A 27,333-nucleotide genomic window follows, 5' to 3' on the forward strand; every position below is an offset into this window, starting at 1 on the left:
TTGGAGCTCTCCTTCCAGCTTAGACATCTTCTCGTCAGAAGCCCAAGTCAAACACTTCTGTGTTCTTAGGAATTTATGAGGAGGTGTTTGTGGAAATGAAGAAAATCTCAGACACAGTGGGAAGAAGTTGAGACCCTGGATTCAGTCCCTAAACCGCACACTGTCTGATATGAAATAAAAGCGTGGCTTATGGTGAGAAGTATTTCTATACATTTACCCTGGAGCTCACTGAATGAGTGGGAAGTCCAGTCTTCTGAAGTAATGGAAGTCCGTGACTTTGGAGTTCTTCAGATGCATGTTTGAAAATTCATATTCCTGACTGGTGCAATGGTGCACACCTGTAAACTCGGCTACTCAGGATGCTGAGGCAGGAGGATGGCAGGTTCTGGGCCAATCTGGGTAACTTAGCAAGACCCTGTTTCAACATTAAAAGGGTAAGGGATGTAGCATAGTAGGAGAGCACCCCTTGGGCTCAATTCTCATTATGGGGTGGGGCTCATTCCTTTTTATTTAACTAGCTTCTCTGACACTTGGCTTTCTCATCAATAAAATGGAAAGGAGTTACATCATGGGACTCCTGAGAAGGTTGAGCAAGACTGTTAGGAATGGCTCTGACATGCTAAACCTTCAAGGAAGAGTAGCTGTCATTGCAACGCTGATAACTTGGTTTTCATTTCATCCCAGTGGTTTTCTGTGACCTGGGAGCCATAGAAGTAAACCCTTCTGTAGTTTCCTATGCTTCTTTAAAAAAAAATTAAGTTGCAGATGGACACAATGCCTTTGTTTTATTTATTTATTTTTATATGGTGCTAAGGATCTGACCCAGTGCCTCACACGTGCTAAGCAAGTGCTCCACCATTGAGCCTCAGCCCCAGCCCTCCTGTGCTTCTTTATGATGAATGCAATGCTCCTCTCTCTTTAAACAGTCTGTTTTTCATGAGATGAAGGTTATGTTGTTTTGATGCTGCAGTCATTTGTTTTGAGAGGAGAGGAGTATCACTGTGATGCCCAGGCTGGTCTCAAACCCCTGAGCTCAAGCGATCCTCTAGTCTCTGCCTCCTGAATGCTGGGATGACAGGTACATGCCACCACACACCTGGCTCCTGATTGTGCAATACCAAAGCAGCACTTCAAAATGCTTTCTGGAGCCTTTGTCTAGTGGTGCACAGTCTTTTCGGTGAATTAATTACACCCTACAACACAAACAGGAAAGAAACCAAAACAACCCAAAGGCTTTTTAGTTCAGCTGGTTTCCAGTTTGCAGAGGTGTGGAGAGGACTCAGGACTAGTATATTCAACACCAGATACTTGTGTTTTACCTACTCCTTTTAAGGTGCCAGGCGGTACAAGTCATATTAAGATCCTAAAGCCTTATAAAGGTCCTTATGATAGTGGGTGCGACAGAATGTAAAGAGAATTATAATGTGACAGGTGCCAATAGTTGCTAAGCATTGAATGTATGGGGACAGGTATTATTTCTGCCTGTGGGAGATCTGATAAGGCTTCTAAACAAAGGTGGTAGATACCTTTTCTGCACTCTACAATTCTATGAGTAAAAAAGAATCAGGCTGGCTATGGTGGCACATGCCTGTAATCCCTGCAACTCGGAGCCTGAGGCAAGAGGATGGTGAATTTGAGGTCAGCCTCAGCAACTTAGCAAGGCCCTAAGCAATTCAGTGAGACGCTGTCTCAAAATAAAAAATAAAAAGGGCTTGGACATAGCTCAGAGGTAGAAGGCCCTTGGGGTCAACCCCACCCAGTACCACAAAAGAAAATCATAAATCGGAACTGAGCATTTACTTGAGGCACCTTTTACACAGTGAAGAATACAGAGACAGCTGGGCATTCTGCCCAGTTGTCTCTGTATTCTTTTGAAGGTGGCTGTGTGGCAGAGAGCTAATGAAGTGGAGAGGAAGGAGATGAGCAGGGTTGAGCGTGCAAGAAGCCACGTGTTGTACAGAGACTGCACACCCTGTCCCTAGGTGATGGTTTGGCAAGGTCCAGATGTCGCTCTACCTTCCCGTGATTAAAAGAAAAATATGTTTTCATCAGTCTGTATTAGAGATCAAGACTGCCCCACTGTGGATGAAAATCTCAGTTGGAAGATCCAGATCAGAAAAACCGTTGGATTTTTGGCAGGTTCGCAGAGCTGATTGTCCTTAGCCAGAGCCAGGTGCCAGGTGTTGGAAAGCCCCATGTTTCTGGCTTCTCTGCAGGTGAAGGAGTCTCAGCCATGATGGTTTCTGGTTCTTGTCCATTTTTGCAGAGTTAGCTATGTAAAGGCAGAACTATGTTATGAGATCCGTGTCATAATCAGAACTGAGGAAGAGGGGACAGTAAAAACAGGCCTCTGGCCTTCTCTCCCTCTCTCTTTGTGGTACTGGGATTGGCTCTAGTCTCTCAGGTATGGTAGGCAAGCCCCCTATCACTGAGCTGTATCCCAGCCTTCTTTTGCCCTTTAAATAGAGAGGGGAGAAAAAAAATTCTATTTTTCACCCTAATGGCTGCAAAAGCAACCTGTGGTTAGAGATGTTGTCCATCCTTTGGCACCTGAAATAGCAATGTTAATTTTTTTTTTCTGGATTCTTGTGAGGGGAATTCAGACTCTACTGAAATATGGTTTTAGTGATTTCATAATTAGTTAAAATATTTGTATATGATCTATTTAGTTCCTTTATACTGCTCACTTATCCTATTCAGGAAATTCATGTGGGGGTTCTCGAGCCTTAAAAACGACTGAGGGCTTATTACCAACAGGATGAACTAGTGATGGGAAAGGTCTTAGGGCTTTAGAGAATGGGAGGGATAGAGATCTCAGGTTGGCAGCTTTTCCTCCTAAAGAAGTGGGTCTGTCTGTCTTAGTTTTATTTATTTATTTATTTTATTATTCTGCTTGCTTTTGGGGCTTATTTAACACTTCTGCCAGTTGTAAAATGAAAAGCAGATTTATTGATTTTTCATAGTAGCCAGTGGTTCAAAAGGACTGGAAAGGAAAGGAAAGAAGGAGAAAGAGGCTAGAACCATTTAGTGGAGGATTTAGAAATTATTTATGAGTACATTCCTATCCTATCCTCTTGAACACTAAGAAAGCAGGGAAAAAAAATCCTCAGATTTAAAAAGTCCACAATGGACAAAGGATAATTGACTTTTAGCTAATTCTCCCTCCAATATTATGAACTTCATGACTATTCTGTATCCTGACCTTCTCATAATAGTGAACATTTATTGAGCACCTATTATTGTTGGCAAATGTACTGTGCTTTATATGCATTTGTTCATTGAGTCCTCAGTTTGATGAGATGGGTACTGCTCTTGTCCCTCCTTTACAGATGTGGATAGCGAGGCCTACAGAAGCTAAATATTTTTCAGTGAGGTCATTCAGGTAATAAATAAGTTGTGAATTATGCACTCCAGCTTGTCTGACCTAGAATTTCTGCTTTTAAAGTCTACCTAGGGGCTGGGGGTGTAGCTGAGTGATAGAGTGCTTGTCCTGCATGTTTGAGACACAGGATTCGAGCCTGTGTCTCTCCATAAACACAAAACAAAATATATGCCCACAATCCAGAGCCAAGAATGGTGGTGCTCACCTGTAATCCTAGCTACTTGGGAGGCTAATGGAGGAGGATCATTGGAGACTGTGTGTTTGTAGCTAGCTTGGGAAACGTGGCGAGACCTTGTCTCAAAAACAAAATTTTTAAAAAGCTATCTAGATGGTCATATTGAATATGTCTTATCTTCCCACATGGACATGACCCAGTAAAAGATAGCTGGAAGCACTAATGCCTTTGTGGAATCTGTCATTGTAAGAGACACACATTTACCTAAACAATGTTAAATCAAAGATAAGGGATGAGATTAGAGAAAGGACACATTCAATAAGATCTTACAAGATCAGGGTTTACATCTGATACGATCTGATCATCCATCATTACTTCCCACTCCTGGCCCTGTGCCAGATGATGTCCGCTTCCCTTGAGAAGTGCCAGCTCTGTTTAGCATGGTGCCACACATGGAGATGACCAAGACCCAGCCTTGTGTACGTGACCTAGGTTTCCTTGGAGGGTGGATGGTGATTAGATAACATTGTTGATGCGTAGGTGCCAGATGTGAAGTCGGATAAGAGATATTTCACCCTCAAATTTGTTTGGGAAATGCTGTGTCATTAAGGTCAGATATGTTTTTTTAAATCGTAAGATTTCTCAGCACTGTTAAGCTATTAGTGTGTGTTGTGATGCTTGAGAGATTATTACAATTTCAGAAATACTGAAAACAATTTCTGTTATTGGGTCACTTTCTCAGACTTCCTTTCTTGTATCATATCTTATTCCGGGTAGATTTTATGATTCCTTAAGAAAAACCATTAGGGAGGGCCTAAGAGTTTTAATGTGGACCTAATATTCTTAATTTGGCAATGAGGGGAATCGATATTATTTTTAGCCCCAAATTCTTTTTGTTCATCCTTAAATCACAAGTTTTGCCTGCTAAGGAGATTTTTGTAACAAAAAGGATATGGAAGTAATTATTGAGGTAAAAGAATCATTAAAGAGCTTGAAGTAGAAAGAGCTGGAAGGATTGATGACACCCTGTCACTAAGGCAGCTTTCATTTCTGCTCTTCTCCCTGCCTTGCTTCCTGGGACCAAGTGGCACTGATGAAATGTCCGTCTTCTTAAAGTCTCTGCCAAATTCAGCTTGGGGTGAGCAGGGTGCAGTGCGGACAGCAGCTCTGATGTTTCATCTCTGAAACTGCTAACGTTTTAAAGCTCCAACCATAAAAAGCCTGATTCAGTAGACAGTTGAATTTAACAATCGAAATGATTCAGTTGAACCATTGCAAAGAAGAATTATTAAAAAGGAATAACAGCCCATCACCAAGTAGCTGGTTATCTTCCTATTCATGTGTGCTATAATTTTTTTTCCAATGTGTGGTTTGGTTTCACAATGGCTATTTCGAAACAGGAGAATAAACTAAATGTGGATTGTTTTAGGACAAAGGTGACTCTTAAATCACTATTATGCTTATAAAAAGCAAAAAAAGAGAAATCTTCGGAAGACATACTTTTCAGCAATATCAGCTCTATCAGTGAACCAACTTCAGCATAAAGGATGCCAGGCAGAAAATGAAGTGGGAGGGCATTGGATATGACTGTCATCAACAGACATCTCCAGGCTGACTGTGAAGCGGCATCTGTGTGTGCCCTTGCCTTTGTCAGACACGCTGCTTAGAGTCAGGGAGCAGGCACAAGTCTGAGACCTCAAGCAGCCATGCATGCTGCAGTGGGCTGGGTGTCCAGTGAGTGGCATAGACCCATTCGGACCTCTGGCCTCTACAGCTGTAAGATAACAACTTTTTGTTGTTTTAAGCCACAAAGAAACCGATACAAGGATGCTGAAAAAAGGGACAGAAGAATTGGGGATCAGCTCCATGGAGGAAGTGGGTCTTGAGCCAGGTATTAAGTACAATGAAGTCAGTGGGGCACAGTGGCACATACCTGTGGTCCCAGCTCTTCAGGAGGTTGAGGGAAGAAGAAGGCTTGAGATGAGGAGTTCAAGGCCAGCCTGGGCACCATAGCAAGACCCCGTCTCAGAACAACAACCACCATAACAAGAGTAGCAGTAACAATTCGAATTCATGTTCTAGGTACTGAGCTAAGCTTTTTAGTGCCCTTTTAATTCATCTATCCTCCTGGAAACTGAGAAGATAATGTTCTTCCCCCATGACTCCATGATGTAGGCGGAACGGATCTGAGGCTTAGGTTAAATACGTCGAGTGGCATTAGTCCCTCCAGCTGGTTGCCACCTGGCCTTCTCACAGTTGTTATGGAGCGCTGGCAGGACTCAGGTCACATGCTGACGGTGTCACTGCCATTGCCTCGGTTACCCCCGTAGGATTTGTAGCAGGTCGTGACTCCTAGTCTTTCTGAGGCCTGGATTGATCTGGCCAGCAGAAAATTCAGTCAAGACACGACAGTCCAGACGAGCTAAGAACCCAAGATGAGGATGGAAACAACGGGCAAGGGAAGGAGGGAACATTCCAGAGACAAGCCGCTGCTTTGTTGGAACCTAAATCTTGCACTGAGAAAACTCTCCTGCCTCTCACCCCCCTCCCTGTGGTGAGGTGCTGCATTTCATTGAGTTCAGGCACCTTTTGATCAGAACGAATGGAAGACGCTGAAAGGTGTCACATTGACCAGCAGTGGTCCAAGCCTTTCCACCTGCCCACAGAAACCAGGAAGCAGCCACATAGACACTTCTGTAATGGCTTCCTTTTTCTCTTGCAGTGGCCACTCTCAGAGAGCCTCTTTAAATTCTTGGCTTTTTCATTCAAGAGAGCAACTGTGTGGTCAACAAGAATAGTACATACTTATTGAAAAGCTACCATTTAAAAGGGCAACAGTCCCAGGCACGGTGGCACACACCTATAATCCCAGTTGCTCGGGAGGCTGAGGCAGGAGGATAGCAAGTTCAAGGCCAGCCTCAGCAACTTAGTGAGACTGTGTCCAAAGGAAAAGAGGGGACTGGGGATGAAGCTCAGTGTTAAAGCTCCCCTGAGCTCAATCCTCAGTACCATGGACCCCCCCAAAATAGTCACTGTGGGAATCTCAAGTAAATAAAAGTCAGTTCTGAAACACCCAAACAAAGGTGTCCAAATGGAATTAGAAAGGGGAGGTGAATAGGTAGTATCAGGAATTTTTGTACAATGAGCATTATTAGCTTATATATTTTTTTCAGTTTTCTCTGCCTAAATAAAAGAGTCATTTAAAATTTGTAGAAAAGCCCTTGAAATTCTGATATCAACATGTAAAATTCCAACTGTAGAGAATCAACATTCCTATCTCTTAAGTAGCCATCAAAGTAAGACTCATGTGCCCTGAATATCTTGTGTCATTTAATGGATGGGTTCATTTATTTAATCTGTTTATCACAGGACAACAGGTAAATGACATTGTTGTAAATACAGACGTGTGTTGCCCAATGATGGGAATATATCATGAGTAGAAGGAATATACTCTAAAATAATAAAAAGTATAGTAAACACATAAACCAGTAGTAATGTGGTCATTTATTATTAAGTTATTATGTTGTATGTGATTGTACGGGCTGGACTTTTACATGTGTGACAGCACAGTAGGTTTGTTTACACCAACTTCACCACAAACACATGGATGACGTATTATTACACTGTGATGATACTGTGACGGGTACGATGCCATCAGACAATAGGAATCCATTAAAATCTTATGGGACCTCCATCATATATGTGGTCCACCATTGACCAAAATGTCTTTATATGGCACCTGACTAATTCCTTTTCGGACTTAATGGAATCTTCAGTTAAGTGATACAAAATAGGTAGGACTGGTCCATGTTTTATTTGATTTATTTATGTTTTAAATTTATTTTTGTGGTAAGGATTAAACCTAGAGTCTCATGCATGCTAGACAAGCATTCTACCACTGAGCTACATTCCCAGCTCTATTTATTTTGTTTTGAGACATGGTCTTGCTGAGTTGCCCAGACTGGCCTTAAATTTGTGATCCTTCTGTCTCAGCCTCCTGAGTGGCTAGTGCATACACTGTGCCCGGCTGATCTATCTTTAAAAAATAATATGATAAGATAGGCATGGTAGCACACATCTGTAGTCCCAGCTACTCAGGAGGCTGAGTCAGGAGATCCTCTGAAAGCAGCCAAGTCAATATAGCAGGAGCCTAAAAAGTCATCTGTATACTCCCAAACTGGAACTAGACAGTAATGCTTGGGAGAATACTACGGAATCTCTTCATAGATTGTACTCTTCCTAAATTAGATAGGCCTTGCTACTCTGACATGAAGTAAAGGACAGATTCCCTTTACCTTACCTCCTCCTTCTGGTGAGTGCAACTTTGTTCATTAATGGAGACTGAGTCTTCCCCTGTTCAAAGAATGAGACCTCTCATGGCTGACTTCAGTTAGTAAGGTCAGTCTCTACCCAATGAGGTTTGATTTTTCTCTTCAGTTAAATGATCAAAGCCAAGTCATCAAAGCCTGAATACTTACAACAGATTCTAATAAATTCTGAGTTAGCTAGTCTTATTAGTTTTAATCAGAGTAAAAAGATTTTTGTCATCTCTGTTTGAAAGTAGGTGTCATATTCTTAGATTCAGAGCCCTCATCCGTGGGATCTTTCCAGCCTTTGCCGAAAAGTTGTCCCTACCAGAGCAGGAACTGTGTCTGTGTAAGAGATGGGACGCCTCAGTACACAAACATTGTACCCTACATATCTAGATTACTCAGAACCAGAAGTTATCATGAAAGTGTGGATCCTCTGGGGTTCTTGGAGTGTCTGACAAGCAGCAGCTTCCTGTCACTTCCCTAGAGGCTCTTCAGTCACCTGGATGCACCGTGGGACCCCGCCCCCCTCCAGCCCTCCGTGTTCATGCACTTGCACACACAGGGCCATCAACAGACCTGTGTCAGCTTGGCTTGGTTTTGTCTGTGTTCTGCTCGTAGGGTATTCTTCCACTTCCTCAATTAGCTTTACTAACCCAGAGGCATGGGTGAGTGCAGCAGAAAATGGGGGTGTTTGTCTTGCATGTGTGTGTGCATGTGTGACATCCCAAACCAGCAGGCTTCCCATGGTTACCCAGCCGCCTGCCCTCACATTGTAAGAATCACTGCTGGTCTGGAGTGACCTAATCCATCAGGCTCTACCTGGTGGGTCCCCAGAGTTAGTACAGTGTGTACAGTATTTGGCATGTAAACTTGAGAGTTAAGGCATTTTATTTTGTTTTTATTTTTATTATTTTTATTTAGAGACAGGGTCTCACTGAGTTGCTCAGGGCCTCACTAAGTTGCTGAGGCTGACTTTGAACTCGTGATCCTATTGCCTCCGCCTCCCAAGCTGCTGGGATTATAGGCTGTGCACTGTTTCCCAGATGAGGCATTTTATTTAATAAGTTTTTCATAGAAATGGTGAGCCTTTAAGCTAGTAAGTTATTCACATCTGAATATGCAAAAATTCAGAAAGCCCACAAGTGTATTCTCTCATAATTATTTAAAAATTAGAAACTAAAAAAAGGGAGGTGGGATATTTCTAAAGAGTATTTCATTTGAAATAAACAAAATTCTTACGCTTTGAGCCCAGTGTAAAGTCCAAATGAAATTTCCATATTTGCTATTGATCTGTTCTCATTTTCTGAAGGGGATTTTATCCAAATGTTTTGTTATTCTTGGCAGAAAAGCAAAGCCTGGATCTGCCCTCTGTGATTTGTTTTGCTCAGTCTTGACTTTTTGGACCAAAATACTAACCACTCATTTTTGCCAGAGATTTTGCCTTCCACTGATGTTTTTCTTGACAATTGCACAATGTTCTTGGCTATTGTAAAAAAATTACTTGGCTTCATATGTAAGTATATAAAATGTAAGTATTTTTAAAGTGCAAGTATATAGAGCACATAGAAACAACATATAGACTAATGTATATTCAAGCAAAAAGACTGTGCTATCCAGTTAGTTTTATATTTTGAGGGGGGAAAAATCCAGCCAAGAACATTTGTTCCAATTTGTTTCCGATTGTCAGGAGATAGGGAATGGAAACTATCTAAGTAGTGGATAATTTCCCCTTACCCTCAAATTATCAACTCTTTGAGCTCCTGGGAGTAACATTTTTTTAACATTGCATGTGCATATTTACATAGGAATCTAATACAACACTGAGCCTGGATTTAGAGGACCATGTTTAAAATGTCCTCTAACAGTTCATCAAGTTCTTTTCTTGGATTTTATTCACTAGTTCAAGAGAGAAGTACTGTGGGAAGGCATTTGTATTTTCTTAGAGCAGAAAGTACGAAAATGACGGCAGAATTTCCTGTTTCAACCGAGAATGGAGGAGGGCTGGGAGCTATTTGCTTCCCGCGTGGCTACATTCCAGCTGTGCAGACTGGTCATAGCACATCTGCCAATCAGAATGGGCCCTGGAGGGAAGCCTTTGGATGCTGGGGCTTGCTGACACTCATTGCAGCGTGACTCTGTTTCTCCTTGGCTCTCCTCTGTCACACCACTGTGGAGACGAGTGGGGGAACTTGCTGTTGACTAAATAAACTACAAACCCCGGGTCATAGCCACAGCGAATGACTTTCCAAGCACTTTTAGCTCATCTTGAGCCACAGGTAAGAGTTGTTGCTTTGTTATTTGCAGATAATTGATCTCTCTCCAGTTTCTAGCTTTACTTTTGTTAGCAGAACTTACTAAAGAGGAGTGATTTTTAGAGAAGATTGAAGTACACCCGGTATGACCATGACTTTAATACTCAACAAGTGAAAACCTCAATGTTTGAATTTAAGTACGGGACCAAACCAAATTAAATTAAAAGTCTTAAATGGCATGGGTAAATCAGTGTGGAGAAATTAGAACCGGAAACGTGAAAATTGTGAGATTGGAGAGCATCGTATCTAAACAGATGTGTTCTATTGTAAGTCTTCCTGTTTAGTGGTTCCTAAAACAGTGTTTTAACGTGTACTCACTCTTTGGCTTAACATTTTTTTTTTAACCCATTCATAAAGAATTGATACATAGATTTAATTGTGAAAACCCTATTCCTTTTCTTCCCTCTTTCTAGTTTTAGGGAACATTTACATTGTCCTCTTTCGCTGTTCCACCAGCAATAAAAATAGGGGGGAAAAGTTACTTCTAATCTTTCCTTTGCTATTAATTAATTAATTAGCATTAATTCTGAAGGTATTATAGGAACATGTGTTTAGATAATATTCTGTAAGATATATTTAAAAAATAAATTGATGGGCTGGGGATGTGGCTCAAGCAGTAGCGCGCTCGCCTGGCATGCGTGCGGCCGGGGTTCAATCCTCAGCACCACATACAAACAAAGATGCTGTGTCCACTGAAAAAAAACTAAAAAATAAAAATATTAAAATTCTCTCTCTCTCTCTCTCTCTAAAAAAAGAAAATAAATTGAACAGAAAGAAATCTGTCGTCATTTGTATATTATCTTCTGTCGTTAATTTTTCCACACCACTGAGGCCTTTTGCTTCATTTGTTTTTTTATTTTTCAGCATGTACAGGGGAAGAAGTAGTTGCAATAGTTACTCAGACTCAAAAACAGACAGCTTGCAGATGTTGTTGTTGTTTCTCTTGTATGTGATTATCTTCAGGTTAATTGATGGCACTTTTTAGCAGTCCAGAGAAACACTTTTGAAAACTTCAAGCAGCTTTGCTCTTACTTATTATCCTGAAGTGGGATTTCTCACATTTGGGGTAAGATCATTATTTGGGGGGATTGTCCTATGCATTGTAGGACACAGTAACATTGTCTCTGGTCTTTACCCATTAGAGTGCCTTTCTCCCCAGTGTGACAGCACCCCCCCCAAAAAAAATAAAAATGTTTATAGATAGCTTGTTATACCTAACTACTGGTGAAACATGGAAATCAACTTCTGAGATACCCTGGATGGGATGGAGTTAAGGATGAGGCTGTGTTGGTCTCAGTGTATTTGCAGATGTTGTAACTGACGGCTCATTTTTCCCTCTTCCCATTCTGTTAGAAGCTTCTGCCAACTATGATTCATGGGATGATTTTTTGGAGCTGAGTAATCTGTGGCTTTTCAGTTTCCTTACTTTCCTTCCTTGGCTAAATCTGTTTGGGTTTTAGCAAAGTGTTTAACACAGCAAAGATCTTTTAAAATGAAATAATACATGTCATGACATTTTTTCAAGCACATGATTTTAACAAACCATAGAAGTTTTTCTGCCTGTCCTTCCTGGATCCTGTCCTCCTTCTCTTCCCTGGTGAGTCCTCCACCCTGATGAGGAGCACCATGTGGGGAGGGCGTGGCCACCTGAGCAGTCCTTTGTGAAATCTGATGTCAGGGCAGCGATGTTTAAAAACATCTTCCAGTGGCTCCTAAAGAGCATTTGACTTACAATTGTCTTCTTTCCTTACAGATCGCAACGAACGAAATAAACCAGAGCACCGTTCTGCCAGGTATGGTCTTTAACTCTTCTGTGTACTTGAAAAACATTGTTTAGAGGCAACACAATTGTCCCTTTTAGGGTTACTGTATATTGGAATCTTCTGGACATTCAGAAAAGCTTTACAAGGGAAATGTTGTTCACTCTCTGAATAAATATTCTTTATAAAATTACCTCCTGAAAGACGTGTGTTACTTTGAGAATTCCTATCAGTGACAGATTATTTTATTCTCATTTCCTTCCTTTTCTGACTTGTTTTCCTGTCCTCTCTTTAATTACAATGTATATTACTGTTTTTCTGACTATAAAACTATTATGTTATCAATTATAGAAATGTATAAAACATTTTTTAAAAAACATGCAAAAATATCTAGCCTGCCTTCTATCAACTAGAGATGGCCATCTACTGCTAATATTGTATTTCTTTCTAGACTTAGGGGTGTGTGTGTGTGTGTGTGTGTATGTGTGTGTACCTGTATGTATATATTCAAATGAATACTCTTAAGTTCTTGTTAGATAATTTCAAATGGCCAGGGGATTACATCACGTAAGACTCTGACCTACACCGAGTGCCGTTCCCATCCCCCACCCCTGCTGAGACCAGCACTGGTCACCAGCACTGAAGAATATTCCTAAAAATATTTTTCAACTTTTAAAAGTAGAAAGCTGTCTTGATATTCTCTCCTAAGTAAGACCGACAGGACTTTTTAACCTAGTTTTATGAAAGATTATAATTTTCTAATACTAATTCCTCCTTATTCTGTCACTTTCTCTTTGCAGTTTATGTGATGGGGACTGATGAAAGGGTAATAATAGATTCATTAGGTTGCCTGGTATAACACAAACCCTGATGCTCTTTCAAGAGATCAAACCCTAGAATGCTTAGACTTCAGGGAATAAAATATAAAATCTCTGAAAATTCCATTACTTAGCATGGAAATGCATTTTGCAGAAATTTCAATCATTATAAGTCAGTGAGACCTAATTGGGAGAAGAATATACCTGCATATTTAGCATCTGGACTAATTTTTTTCCAGATATAATTTATATATGTTAAATTTTACTCTTTATGTTGGTCCTGTGAGTTTTGATAGACATATCAAATCATGTGTCTACTACCACAATCATAAAAGAGTTTGCAAGATTGATTTTTAAAAACAATTTTTAAAAAATAATTTAAAAAAGGCAGCCTAAGAAGACATTGAATACATTAAGAGCATGTGTAACTATGAATGACATGAAGTTGGAAGAGTTAAAAAGTTCAGATGATAAAACCATGATTCGTTAGTATTTAATAGAAACACTTTGAAACACCAATGGAACATAAATAGATGGAGGAAATGTAACTTAAGCAACATGTTGAAAAAAATCTTGATTTTTGTCAGTCAATTCATCAGGAATCAAGATTTTTATGATTCCTCCAAACCCTCCCAAGTAGTTTATACTGATTTGATTACATTGGAAGAAGTATAATACCTGGTATAAAACAAGTGATAACTCTAGGCCACACTCACTGTTGATATTCTATCCAATCCTGGGGCCACAAGACCTTGCAAAATCACAGTGTGCAAGAGCAGCTACATAGATGTCCATGAGGAACTTAAACAAAACAGCGTCCCACAGCTAGTCCCAGAGAGTTTATTCAATTCATTAAGTCTGGAGGGCATTCTCGAATTGTGCAGGTCCCCCAGTGATTCTGATGCAGAGCCGGGTTGCAGACCTCTCTGGACAAGAGAGTAGCAGCCAATGTTAGGGCAGGGAAAATGATGGAAAAGAGTCATGGAAAAGGCAAAGCTAAATCATAGGGAGTCTGGGTTGAAGAATTGAGGAAATTTAGCCTAGATTTGGAAGTTCTGGGAGATATGTGATACAGAAGTGGTGATTGGCTTCAGATACCTGGGGGCTGGTACACGGAGGAGACTGAAGAATTGTTCCTCATCTGGCACTTTGAGTAATAGCTGATTTCAGGTCTGGGGCAGGGAAAGTACACAATGAGGCCGGACTCCTAGCTGAGATAGGAAGTTAGGTGCTCAGCTAATGGGCTCTTGCCAAAAAAGACATAGGCCATAGCTTCCAGAGACTTCCATTAGGCTGGGAATGTGGCTCAGTGGTAGAATGCTTGCCTATCATGCATGAGGCCCTGGGTTGGATCCCAGTGCACCCAATAAATAAATAAAAAGGGGTTGAGGAGAAAGAGACTTCCACCAGTCAAATTTGGGACAATTTCAGGTTCAAAAACAAGATGATAATGGTTAAAATATGTTTTTAAAAATCCATGTAGAATGAATGATAGATTTTTAGAATATCATCATTCTGCAATTTTCAGTGTCATTGTTGGTAGGTGAGGGTCATCAATGGCAGCTAACCCTACTATAAAGATTTGTTGGGGAGGGGCTGGCGACGTAGCTTAGGCAAAGGCCTGGCCTAGTATGTGCAGGACCCTGGGTTCCATCTCCAACTCAAAACAAATTAAAAACAACAACAACAACAACAAAGAGTTGTTGGGGGCAGGCTTTAGAAGTTTACCCCATAGTTTAGTTTTTAATCACAAAATCAGGACATTTACTTTTTTAATGGATAGAGGTAGTGTCACCACCTTAATCCAGTGGTCAACTTGTTAATCCTCACTTGTGAGACAGCATGGCCCTGTGAGCCTGTAAAAGATGCAGTCAGCGGTGCACACAGATGCATATGTGTAGTAGTCCCAGCCAGCAGAAAAAGGATTCCTTGAAAAACACAGAAAGGCTGGGGGAATATTATGGATTGAGACAGATCAAAGAGCCAGGTGTGTTGGTGCATGCCTGTAGTCCTGGGTACTAGGAAGCCTGAGGCAGGAGCATGGCAAGTTTGAGACCAGTCTGGTCAATTTAGATGAAACCCTGGCTTGGAATAAAAAACAATAGGGGTACCTTGGGTGATAGGGTACCTTGGGTGATTGAGCATCCTTGGGTTTAATTCCCAGTATGGAAATGGGGCATGGCGGGGCAGAGAGACACTGATAACCAAATTCAATATGCATGTTTTTAAAAAATCTGGAAATTTGGAAAATTCCAAATTTAAAAGAATTGTAGGGAGAGCAATTAGGAAATTTTAAATATGAAATCTGTTTTAGATCCTATTTATTAGCATCATTCCGAGGTATAGAATAGGCATATCCTTCTTAGAAGGTAGATGCAGAGGAAGGGGAGAAACAGATAAAGATACAACTGTGGGGAAATATTAGTAGCTGGTTAATAGAAGACTAAATTGTGTAGGTGTTTATTGTAGTGTTTCTTCAACTTTTCTGAAGACTTGAAAATTTCAGAATCCAAAGTAGCAATGAAGGGGCTGGGGTTGTGGCTCAGCGGTAGAGCGCTCGCCTCGCATGTGTGAGACCCTGGTTTCGATCCTCAGCACCACATAAAAATAAATAAACAAAATAAAGATATTGTGCCCATTTATAACTAAACAAATATATTTTTTAAAAAAACTATATTTAAAAAGGTAGCAATGAAGAGAATTGTTCAGTGATGTTCCTGCCAGTCCCGGAGGGCCAAATGCGTGTCTGTGGGTGGCACGTGGAAGAGGGTGGACTTCTGCACACTGTGAGGAAGAATTTCCGGTTAGAAGTGATCAGAGAAGCAATGGTGACTCTGTGAGCTAATCCTGTCGAGGAAAGCCAAACATGCTGGCACTGAGGAAAATAGGTTCCTGCATAGCTAAGTCATTGTTCTGGGTGGCCCAATCCCCTTGCTCACTTAGTAGCCAATAAATATTTGAGGAGGAGGGGGCTATTCTGGCTTCAGATAGAATAGAAAATGTGGAAGCATTCCCAGCTTCTTGAGCAACCATTATTTTGGATTTACACTCCTGATCTCTTGAGAGTCTATTTACACGGAAGTTAAGATCCAGGTCTTTACATTTCCATTTCAGGCTGTGCTGTGGTACTCTTGAGGGTGTTTGGAAAGTATTCTGATTATTCTTTGCTCTCTCATTTATACAGTCAAGTTCTCTGGTTTTGGTCACCCTAGCACTTGATCCACAAGAGAAACTTAACGAATAACTGTTTGTTGAATTACTGAATGCCAACCAGAGGAAGGAAAATGTCAGTATTTTTCCCTCGCAAATTGGAAAGAACCCAACCCTGAGAAGCTCGCCCACGACTGTTCTTGAATTTGTTTGTGACAGCAAGGAGTAATGCCGCGTAAGAAAGGAGAAATGTCTTTTCAAAAGAGGGCTGTTTTCCATCTAGGGTACCTGCTGAGTCTGGCAGGGGCCTGCTCTTCTGGCACCCTGAGCCAGGCAGACAGCCCCTCCAGGCTAGCAGCTCCTCCAGCAGACGAATACCTACTCCATCCTCAAAGCAGAAAGGAGAAAATTTAAACACAGAGTCACTTAATTTTGGATTGTTTTTTGGCTCTCCTCAGACCACTCAGCAACAAGAATGATGGGCTCAAAGCCCAGCAAGGATGAGAGAAAAGCATTTCTCTTGTGTGTGTTTTTACAAGGCCAAACACTCCTATAGCTCTCCCAGCAAGAGGTGAATAAATTGGAGATGTCTGCCTGTTCTTTGATTTCAGTGCTGAAATAAGAAGGAAACATAACTCTTGTCATGTTAAAGGAAGGGTTTTGATTATGTTTAGACCAACACTTAAGACCCCCGAGTTAAACAGTACTGTGGAAGCAGTTCTAAGAGTCTTAATGGGTATCTTTTGATGGCTTCATTTTGATATTGATTTTTTTTTTAATCCTTGTTGTTGATTGATCAATGTGGAAGTCAGAAGTATCTGAATTCTTCTTGTCTAACCTTACAGTTTAAATAAAACATACCACAAGTCTGAAGTAATGAGTTAAAGAAAATAAGACACATTTCTTTACTGTGATACCACTCAGAACCTTTGATACTCTATAAAGTATTTTATAAAGCTCCAAGTGAGTGCGATACTGTACATCAATTTAAAAATTTATTTGAGTTTGTAACTTCCCTTCTCAGTTGTAGCTATTAATAACATCTAGAAGAAAGTGCCACGGAGCAGCAGTTTGGGAACCTAATTAGAGAGGAATGAGAGCTAAAGATAATAACAAATGTTAAGTCCTGTGGTGATCAGTGCCATGAATAGAAAATTAGGAACTCTTTTTATCACCCCGTGAGCAATAAATAATAGATCTCAATAAGTTATAGGGTCTGAATAATGAGCTACTTCACTTCAAATGTTTTATCGGCCACAGGAAAATAATTTACAGCGGCAAAAAGGGAAGGTAGTGAAGCAAAGAACCTTAAATCTGTTTCTCAAAAAATGATCATTTGAATCTTGCTGTCCCTAAAGCCTTTTTAAAACCACCTGTCATCATCCTTGATACCCATTCATAAAATTTAATAGAATTTCATTACAAATCACAAAAATGTAAAAAGGAAAAAAAAAAGAAAGAGAGACTCAAGAAAGTGATTCTAAAATTAGAGCAAACATAGCCAAGGCCATTTTGAAGACTAAGAAGGGCTGGAAGGTAGACTCTAGTAAGTAATTAAGACAATGTTTTGTAGCAAACAGAAAAATAGGTCACCAGAATAGAAAAAATGAGCCCACAAACGGTAGAATATATCTAGTTCTGTATTATCTGATATAATAGAGGTGGCCTTATAGATCAGTGAGGGAAATGACTATTATAGCAACAAATGGTGCTGGAACAATTGATTGTCCATGTTTTCAAAAATCCACATGGAGCCAGGAGTAATGGCGCACATCTGTAATCCCAGCTACTTGGGAGGCTAAGGCAGGAGGATCGCAAGTTCAGGGCCAGCCTCTGCAATTTAGTGAGACCTTGTCTCAAAATATAAAAAGAATTGGGGATGAAGCTTAGTGGTAGAGTGCCCCCTGGGTTTAGTCCCCAGTAGTAACAGAAGAAAAAATAAAATCTACATGGAGTTTGTTTTGTTATGATGTAAGAGTCAAAAAACACGAAAAGAAAGAGGTTAAATGAAAACATTTAGAAGGATTGTATTGAATATCTTTAGGACTTTAGAGTAGGGAATGAGCTCTTAAAGCTCAACAAGTACAAACCATAAAGTAAAAGATTAATGCATTTTGATAGAGAATTTAAAATTTAGATACATGAATATATCCAAAACATGTAAAAAGGAAATGGTAACCATGTCATGCATATAAGCAACAAAGGTTAGTGTTTAAAATGAAAAAAAAAAAAAATACATTTCAGGAAGGAAAAAAAAGTCAAACAGCTCAGTAAAACGTGGGCGGGGTGTACGCAAAAGTAGCCATTAGTAGTAAGGCATGTACTGGGCTGGGGATGTAGCCTAGGGGTAGGGTATGTGAGTAGCGTGGTGGGGATGTCCTGGGTTCATGTCCCAGCAAAGAACAGATAAGTGCCAGCATGATAATGAGACTCCATCTGACTTCCATTGGGATGGCATGGAAATCTCAATGATTGATGATACCAGGTATTTAGTTGAGTGTAATTTGTTACAACACTAAGGAAGACTTTTCGGGATAATAGAGTGTGTACAGGGACCACTGCAATGGAATTGTGCCCTGGCGGAGGGAGAGTGGGCTCAGCTCTGAATACAGCATGGACCAGTGGGAATTTACAAAGAGCAGGGGGTGGAAAACTACCAAGAGGAAACTTCCAGGGTGAAGGGAATTCTGTCCAAACCAATCTAACAGGCTTCTTGCTGAAGATGGGCCAGGGTGACCAGACATAGCAGGTAGGACAGAGGTGGCAGTTCTGAAGAACATGCTCTGATATGGAGGGTGCTTGCTAAAATGACTTCGTGTTGTTTTCTAAAACTGGATTTTACTAGGAGGTGCACAGATGGGCCTAGGAAAAGGTTCAGGAACCTGACTCAGGTTTGGCCAAGAGGAGAATCTTGGGTCAGTTTAGAATAGCACCGTTTGGATTAAGGAATTTACCACTATGTATGATAACAGATGAATCTCAGGAATATAATTTTGGATGATAAAATGCAAGCTGTAGAAGGATAAGAACAGTGTAATGCCATTTGTCTGAAGCAGAGGTCAGCAAATGGGCCCTATCTGGCCTGCCACATTTCTAAGCAGAATTTTGTAGGAACTCAGCCACGCCCGGTTGTTTGCATATTATCTGTGGCTGCTTTCACAACACAGTCGCAGAGTTGCTACAAACAGGGACCATATGGCAAAACACAATATGTTGCTGACTGTGTATTTTTTATGAGATTACCTGTATGTAATAAAAGTATAAAAAGATGCATGGAAATGACAAATGCAAACTTAGGATATTGATCATCAAAGAAATGGATCAGGAAAGAGTACACAGGGAGCTTCAGGTATATCTGTACTGCTTTATTTCTTAAGCTAAGAGTTATGGTTTTGGATATGAAATGTCCCCCAAGAGCTCACATGTGAGACAATGTAAGAAAGTTCAGAGGACAAATGATTGGGTAGTGAGAGTCTTAAATCAATCAGTGAATTAATCCCTGATGTGATTAATTGAATGATAACTAGAGGCAGGTGGGGTGTGACTGGAGGAATTGGTTAATTGGGGGAGTTGAAGTCTCTCTCTCTCTGCTTCTTGACCACCATGATGTGAGCTGCTTCCCTCTGCCACACTCTTCTGCCATGATGTTCAGCCCTACCTTCAGCCCTGAGGAATGGAGCCAGCCTTCTCTGTACTAAGACCTCCGAAACCCTGAGCCCTTACATAAACTTTTCCTCCTCTACAGTTGTGCTGGTCAGATCCTTTACTCACAGCAGCAAAAATCTGACTAAAACACTAAGCAGTGGGCTTTGCAATATTATCTATTTTTTCTTAATTCTGAAAATATTCTTTTTTTTTTTTTTTTCTTAAGAGGACCTCAGGAAGGGGGCTGGGGATGTGGCTCAAGAGGTAGCGCACTTGCCTGGCATGCGTGCGGCCCGGGTTCCATCCTCAGCACCACATACAAACAAAGATGTGTCCGCCGAAAACTAAAAAAAAAATAAATATTAAAAAAAATTTTTCAAAAAAAAGAGGACCTCAGGAAGACCTTCATGAATCCTTTGGCACCAATAAAGATGTTTTACAGAACTTGACAATGAAACTGAGTAAAGTCTATTTCTGAAAAAGGGAAATAGAAAGGAAGAAATAGCCAAGAATATTCAGAAACACAATTAAACACTTGTGTTAGTCAGTTTTCATTACTGTGGCAAAATACCTGACATAAAACAACTTAAAGGAGGGAAGGTTTATTTTGGTTCATGGTTTCAGAGGGTTCAGTCCATCGTTGGCTGACTCCATTGCATTTAGGCAAGAGCAGAGCTGCTCACTTCATGGCAGCCAGGAAGCAGAGAGAGAGGTTAGGGACAAAATAGACCCTTCTAATTCATGTCCCCAATGATCCACCTCTTCCAACTAGGCCTCACATTCAAAAGTTCCCCCCCCCCCCCGAATAGTGCCACAGAGACTTTAGGAGACATTCAGACCCAAACTATAACATCACTGTTCCCACTTCGCCCCTACTCAAACATCTTTTTTCCTGTTTTATCCTTTGTTACTGCAAGAACCCTCTTGCTCTGTGCATTTTGATCTCTCTTTCCCACTTCAGAGTTATACAAGTAACACATGACAACATTTTCAACAGTACAAAAATGTGTGCTATCCATCTTTATCCCATAGGTAACTGTTAGAGAGTCTGGTGGTTCTGTCTGTTCTAGTGAGTTCTCTATGCATATGCGTACTATATATTTAGAATGAACAGGGATGTACGTATGTGGACTGTGTTTGCATAATAACACATTTCCACCAACTTATCTTTTTCACTTTATGTATTTGGGGTTTACCATGTCAATTTCCACTTCATTATTTTTCTGACGACTACATGAATTTTTTCAGCGTAGCTATATTGTAATTCATTTATCCAGTCCCTAATTGATGGCACTTAGGTTGTTTCCAATTCATTACAGTTAGAAATGTTGCTGCAATAAACATCTTTATGTTCATATTTTTGTGTAGAAGTGTGTATGAAAACCTTCAGTGTTTCTTCCAAGGGAGATTTTTTGGGAAGTTTCTCTTCTCATTCATCATTACTTTTAAGTTTTAAAATTTTATATCTGTTTTCTTCCCAGATTTCAGCTTCATGATAGCATGGTACTGTTTCAGGTTTAGTTGGGCCCTTGACAAAAACCCCCTCCCCACAATGTAGCCAGAATGATCATCCCACTCAGGGATCAAACTCAACATGAAGCATGTCTGTAGCACATAGTTGAGGGCACTCAGAATGAAGAGTTGGTGATGTTCAACTCGTAGCACTCACCTTTTCATTAAGAATGTAAAAGGATCTTGGTTCTCTGCATTGGTAACCTGCTATTGATATTATAAAGATGCGGAGGATTTTAATTTGGCACTTTTCCATCATCACATTATGGCTTTAAATAGAATAGCTAAAAGCAAAAGATTTAACTTGTTTTGCCTCTCCTCCTTTGTAAATATGTCTGTTAAAATGTCGTGCTCAGTTGGGCTTTGTTTAACTACTGCAATTCTGCAGCATTTCCCTGCCCATATGTTTTGATTCCTATACCTCCATAAACCATAGCTAGAGTGTAATTACTTTCTGACATTGTGTTTTGTAAGCTATAAGAGAAACATTACTTTTGCCATAGCAGCTGTAATGCTGTAAACAAGGTGAAAAATTAAAATGTATACAGATTTTGTGAGGGGAAAAATTGTTTTGCATTGGGAGATGTGAAAGGATTATTAGCATTTTATGTAATCTTACAGAGAATATATATATTACATATAATCATGTTTCCATTGTGGTTTTGAGAATGTGACTTTAGCTTTTCCCCCTGGTGTGATGGGAGTGAAAATGAAGCTTTTGTATGGGTAATTGAAAAGTTTTATCAGCTGGCCTAACTCTGCCCTTGGTCTTAGTGTGGGGTTTCTCTATGGTTGCTGGAAATTAAACTAACTGCAGGCAATTGGCTCTGGATCAGCAACTGGCCCTGTATTTATTAATTTTGCTCAAGATGGGCGTGGCTGTCTTGAGATAGACGTGGCATCTTGAGATGGGAGTGGCCACCCATTTCTCAGCAGTCCAGGGAGCACATCAAACTCTGGCTCTTAGATTTTTTTCCTCTTAATTCTTTCCTCTCTTTTCCTAGGGTTATAGTTTATATTTGATCTTTACCTTTCTGCAGTATAATTAGAAACTGTTATTACAGTTCTATAAAATTTATATTAAAAAGAGAACTTTGTGTATGTCTTTATGATTCTCAGTCTCTCCTTAGGTAATGGTTTTACTCCAATTAATAGATATTCTTGTATAACTGCACTTCAAGTTTTTATTTAAGTGTTTCTCCTAACTGGCATAGCATATACCACATTCTTCAAATATTTTGGTTAGAACTATAGACCACAAAAGCATACTAATTTCTGGAAGAGTCTTAGTCTGGGCAGAATTGTGTGAAAACCCATTCAGGAGTCCACTTCCCTATTATCCCATTAACTATAAACTGCTGTTGATCAAAAATTGGTTGTCCTTGTAGACGAAAACCTTCTCAAAACCGGAAATCAGGCCTGCCCTGAGAATCCAATTTCAGGACTGGGAGCTTCTTTGTTGATTAGCAACTCCTCTACATAACAGATCAGAGCATTTGTGTCTGCCCTAGTGACAAATTTTTGTCATTTCTGATCTCAGTTCAGTGATGGGCCAGCTCTCCAGAGATGTCAAAGGCATCCCCTGTACAGCAAAAGCTAGAGCAGCCTCTCAAGAGGGAGTCTGTTATGTGAGTCGTCTGGGATTGGAGATTGAGAGTTGGTACCCTTTGATAATCAAGAAAATAAAATAGAAGCAAAGTGTGGACTGTCTTGAAGGCTTCAGGGTAACAGTGTGTCCAAGGGACAAACATCCCCTCCATTGCAAACCTGTTTTCCCAAGGTACTGCTGTCCTTGGCAGCCGCCTGGACAGGGAATGACAGGCAGGATGTAAAGTGTATCACCACCTACTGTCAGCAGTTTCTGTAATAGATTCTGCAGAGAAACTCCAGGTCAAAAACGTCCTGAGAAAGTGAACTCTACTCTTCAATTTTTTTTTTTTTTTTTTTTTTTTTTTTTGGTACTGGCGATTGAACTCAGGGGTACTCTGCCACTGAGCCACATCCCCAGCCATATTTTGTATTTTAAGATGCTCGTATGCAGATGATCCCCAACTTACAAAGATTCAACTTACAATTCTTGACTTTACAGAGGTGTAAAAGCATAGTCATACAACCATTCTGTCTTTCACTCTCTGTGTAGTATTCAGTATATTACATGAGCTATTCAACAGCGTATTATAAAGCAGGCTTTGTGTTAGATGATTTTGCCCCGCTGTGGGCTAAGGTACGTGTTCTGAGCGTGTTGAGGGTTGGCTAGGTCAGGGATCTTTGGTAGGTTAGATGTTTTCATGTGCATTTTGACTTGCCATGAGCTTATTGGGATGTAATTCTATCATAGGTCAAGGCAGTACTACCAAACTGCCTTAGTAAAAGGTTTCATTCTTGCCATATAGCATTCTTTGAAGATCTTTCTTTTTGCCTGTATTACTTACAGATGTACCAAAAGAAAATAACGAATAAGAACAGTGGTGCCATTGTAATCCCAGTGGCTTGGGAGGCTGAAGCAGGAGGATCAAAGTTAAAAGCCAGCCTCAGCAACGGCAAGGCACTTAGCAACTCATTGAGACCCTGTCTCTAAATAAAATACAAAATAGGGATGGGGATATGGCTCAGAGGGTGAGTGTCCCTGAGTTCAATCCCCAGTACCAAAAAAAGAGAGAGAGAGAGAGAGTGTGTGTGTGTGAGTGTGGCGTGCCAGAGTGCTTGCCTATCACACGCAAGACCTAGGTTCAGCCCCAGCACCAAAACCAAAAAAAGCATATCACCAAAACCAAAAAATTAACATGTCTTTCAGTTTATTCATCTTTATGTTGGAATGTGTTAACTGTGACCCATTTTTGTAATTTTTATTTCAGGCCCACAAACAATACCTTCCATCTGGGTCTTGTACTAATCCACAACCTCGGGAGCCATTCTGAGGGCATTCAGTAATTAGGTCACCTGGATCAGAGGCATAGACACCACTGCATAACCCTTTAGCCTGTATTTAATATCAAAACTGTCTGTGCTTTAATTGGAGAACTTTTAGGTTGACCCAAAATAAATGTTAAAAAAAAAAAAACCCTCTCAGGTCATGCCCAAGTTTGGAGACCTTTTTAGGGCATTTTGAAATGGATTTTTAAAAAAATAACATTTATTGCTGTTTAGGCTCTGCCCTTATTGGTAGAATCACTTCAAGAGGCTGTGGACTAGAGTGTGATGTGTCCGGGTTCAGGTACTGAGCTGTTTAAATATGAATATCAGCTTCGCCAGTTAGGAATTGTGTTCCCTTGAGCACATTTCTTCATCTTTCTTTTTTTTTTTTTTTTTTAAAGAGAGAGTAAGAGAGGAGAGAGAGAGAGAGAATTTTTAATATTTATTTTTTCTTAGTTTTCGGCGGACACAACATCTTTGTTGGTATGTGGCGCTGAGGATCGAACCCGGGCCGCACGCATGCCAGGCGAGCGCGCTACCGCTTGAGCCACATCCCCAGCCCCTCTTCATCTTTCTTTACCTCAGTTTCCTCATCTAGAAATGGGGCTAATTATAGTACCTGTCTCTTAGGGTTATTACGATAATTATTTAGTTGCCCTGTCAGTCAAAGAAACAGAACCAGTAGTAGGTGTGTGAGTTACGGCAGGGAATAATGATTATAGGGGCTGACCAGGCAGGTTGGAGATCCACAGGGCAGGCCACCAGGAAGGGAGGATGTTGCTCTCATGCACACACGGAAGCTGCTGTCCACAGGTGGAATTTCTTTGCATCGGGGAAGTGTCACCTCTGCTCTTAAGCTTTTTCAACTGATTAAATCATACCCATCCAGATTTTTCTGGGATAATCTCTGGAACTTAAATCAACCGATGATGGCCTCCTAACTCCCTCTGTAGTGGTATGTTAATTAGCCATTACCTATTGGGGACTAGAGCCTAGCCAGAAAATTGATCAGCTTCATTTCTTTGGACCTCAGGTAAGTCTACTAAACTCACTTTGAAGTGAATTTCAGTGTCCTCTCTGCTTTTCAAGGTCAGGGATCTTTAAGTCTTCATAATCCAGAAGTTCTTTGTGACAGATGTTTGATATATTTTAGTTTTGTCATAAGTAACTGTACAGTTGTTATTTGTGGTCCTAAATGGTTATCCCTACTTGAGCTAAGGTGTCTGGTCGGGATGGGATTCTATGCCGGAATCAGCCACTGCATGAACATGCTGACCGAGTATCTGTTCTCACGTATTGGTGTTACCCCTCTGAACTTGGATAGTACTGTGTTTGCTTGGAGAAGACCTGTTAAGTCTAGGATAGTCAGAAACTGTTGAGTGGTCTCACAGGCTTCTGACATAGTGATAAGATATTATCTTTGGCTACTTGAAAAAGAAATACAGATTTGGTCTTCTGTTATTGCAAGCACTGATTTTTCCACATAGCAGATAAACTTCCTTTGGGGAAATTAATTGCATTCTTTTTTGTGTGTGGTGCTGGGAATCGAACCCAGGGCCTTGTGCATGCAAGGCAAGCACTCTACCAACTGAGCCATATCTCCACCCCTAATTGCATTCTTTTGAGGATAATCCCTAATCTCCTCTCAGTCTGAGTACAGGGTGTCTTTGGGCTTCTCAGAAGTAAAATATTTAATGGAAAAAGCCTGGTAGGCATCCTTGGGATGCTTCCTGGTAGTCTTGGGATCGACTTTCAAGAATCAGTCTGGAAGCAAGCCTAGAACTGATCCTCTTGCAGATTCTGTACCTGCCTTTCGGTGTATGGTTGTTTCCACAGCTTTGAGTGATGGGTGATGATGTGGTACTACAAAGTCTTACCCCATGCTGATCGGTATATGCCCCTGGTGCTTGCTTTTCTCTCTGAGAACTGCCTTCCATGTTGCTATTCCCAGTGGGCATCAGTGGCTAGGTGTCCTGTGGTCCTCCCCATTTGGCCTCCCTTGGTGGACCTCTGAACCATAAACTGCTCTAATCACCTACTTCCTCTTGAAAGTTTCCACTAAAAGACACAAACAAAGCTGAGAGCCATGGTTTCTGGAGCTTGGAAATTATTTAGATTTGGACTTGATGGGACTTGTGTGCTGATGAACAAGCAAAGAGAGTGGAAGTGTAGCAGGAGATGAAAAGCCAGATGATGGGGTCCCAGAGAGAAAGTGAGGGAGGAGAGCTGGCACGAGAACTGCCCTGTTCCCACCAGGGCTGCGCCATGTTCAGCTGTACTTCCTCTTGGTGTGGATTCCAGAGATGCACCTGGGATGCTCATAGTAACAGCCCCCTCTCCTTATTTCTTTAGAGTGTCTTTAGCTTCACAAGATAGTATAATTCCACTGGAAGAAATAATGGTAGGACTATTGTAATTCAGAATTGAAAGTTACATTCCTAACATACTTTCATTGGCTTTAGAACTATTCCTAACTATAGCTTTGATTCTGAAATTTATTTTCATGTAGATTAGGGTGGCTTGAATATACTAGGAAAACAGAGCAGAGTAGTACTTTGAAGTATTTATGGATAAACAAAATCCATGCCATACAGTGTAGCATATGAAGAGGAAGATGAATTCTAATGCCCATGGCACCAGGTCCATGCCTTGGAGAGTAATAGAAGCCTTTGTTGTTTTGTCTTCTTTCGCCAACAAAGGGCACCCCCAAACAAAAACAAGAACCTTTTAAATGTGGAGTTTCCTAAAACAAAAGAAAATATAGTAAGGCCCATGAATGTACAAACATTTAATTGCATATACTCCTTGGCATGTTATATTTTATGAATAAATCTCAAAAGTTTTGGAAGTCTTAAATCATTTTCTAATACCCTTTAAGGACACCTTCCCCATTCCTTCACATTGCCTCTGATTTAATTCTTCCAGCCCTGGGATATTCAGTGAAAGAAGATGAGTTTTCAAGCGGAAATTAATCCTTATATATATTGTGTTTGTGTGTGTTCATGCAGCTGTCAGTGAATTATTGGGAGGCAGTGAAGCACAGTAGTGAAGAACTCAGGCTCTGTAGGTTTGTGTCCAGGTTCAAACCCTGGTTTTATCGTTCACCAGATGTGAGACTTTGGACATCTAGTGATTCCTTAATCTCACCCTATTAATTCCCAGATCTCCACATGATCCAGAGACTTTCAGCTTCCATAACAGAGTCTACATTATTTCACACTTTAAAAAATCATTCACACTTTTAATTTTATGAGGAGTAATTAACTCTGAGCCTGTCAGGGTAACCACCCAAATGTGGTGGGCTACTAAGATGGAGTGCTTCAACAAGAATGCTTTTACTGGGCTGAGGTTGT

The 27,333-nt window shown here is 40.6% G+C and overlaps 1 protein-coding gene across 3 annotated transcripts in view; it reads left to right on the top strand.

Annotated features, from left to right (window-relative positions):
• The window catches only part of SH3D19 (SH3 domain containing 19), a 187,731-nt gene that overhangs the window by 75,906 nt on the left and 84,492 nt on the right, over positions 1–27,333 (top strand). For all 3 annotated transcript variants that reach the window (XM_081304757.1, XM_081304755.1, XM_081304756.1), the window contains exon 2: positions 11,936–11,975. In XM_081304757.1, the coding sequence (XP_081160883.1) occupies positions 11,936–11,975 (40 nt within the window). The remainder of the gene's footprint in view (positions 1–11,935; positions 11,976–27,333) is intronic.

The sequence above is a fragment of the Spermophilus citellus genome (genome assembly GCF_964194105.1).
Source record: "Spermophilus citellus genome assembly, chromosome: 8".
In the NCBI taxonomy this organism is placed as follows: domain Eukaryota; kingdom Metazoa; phylum Chordata; class Mammalia; order Rodentia; family Sciuridae; genus Spermophilus; species Spermophilus citellus.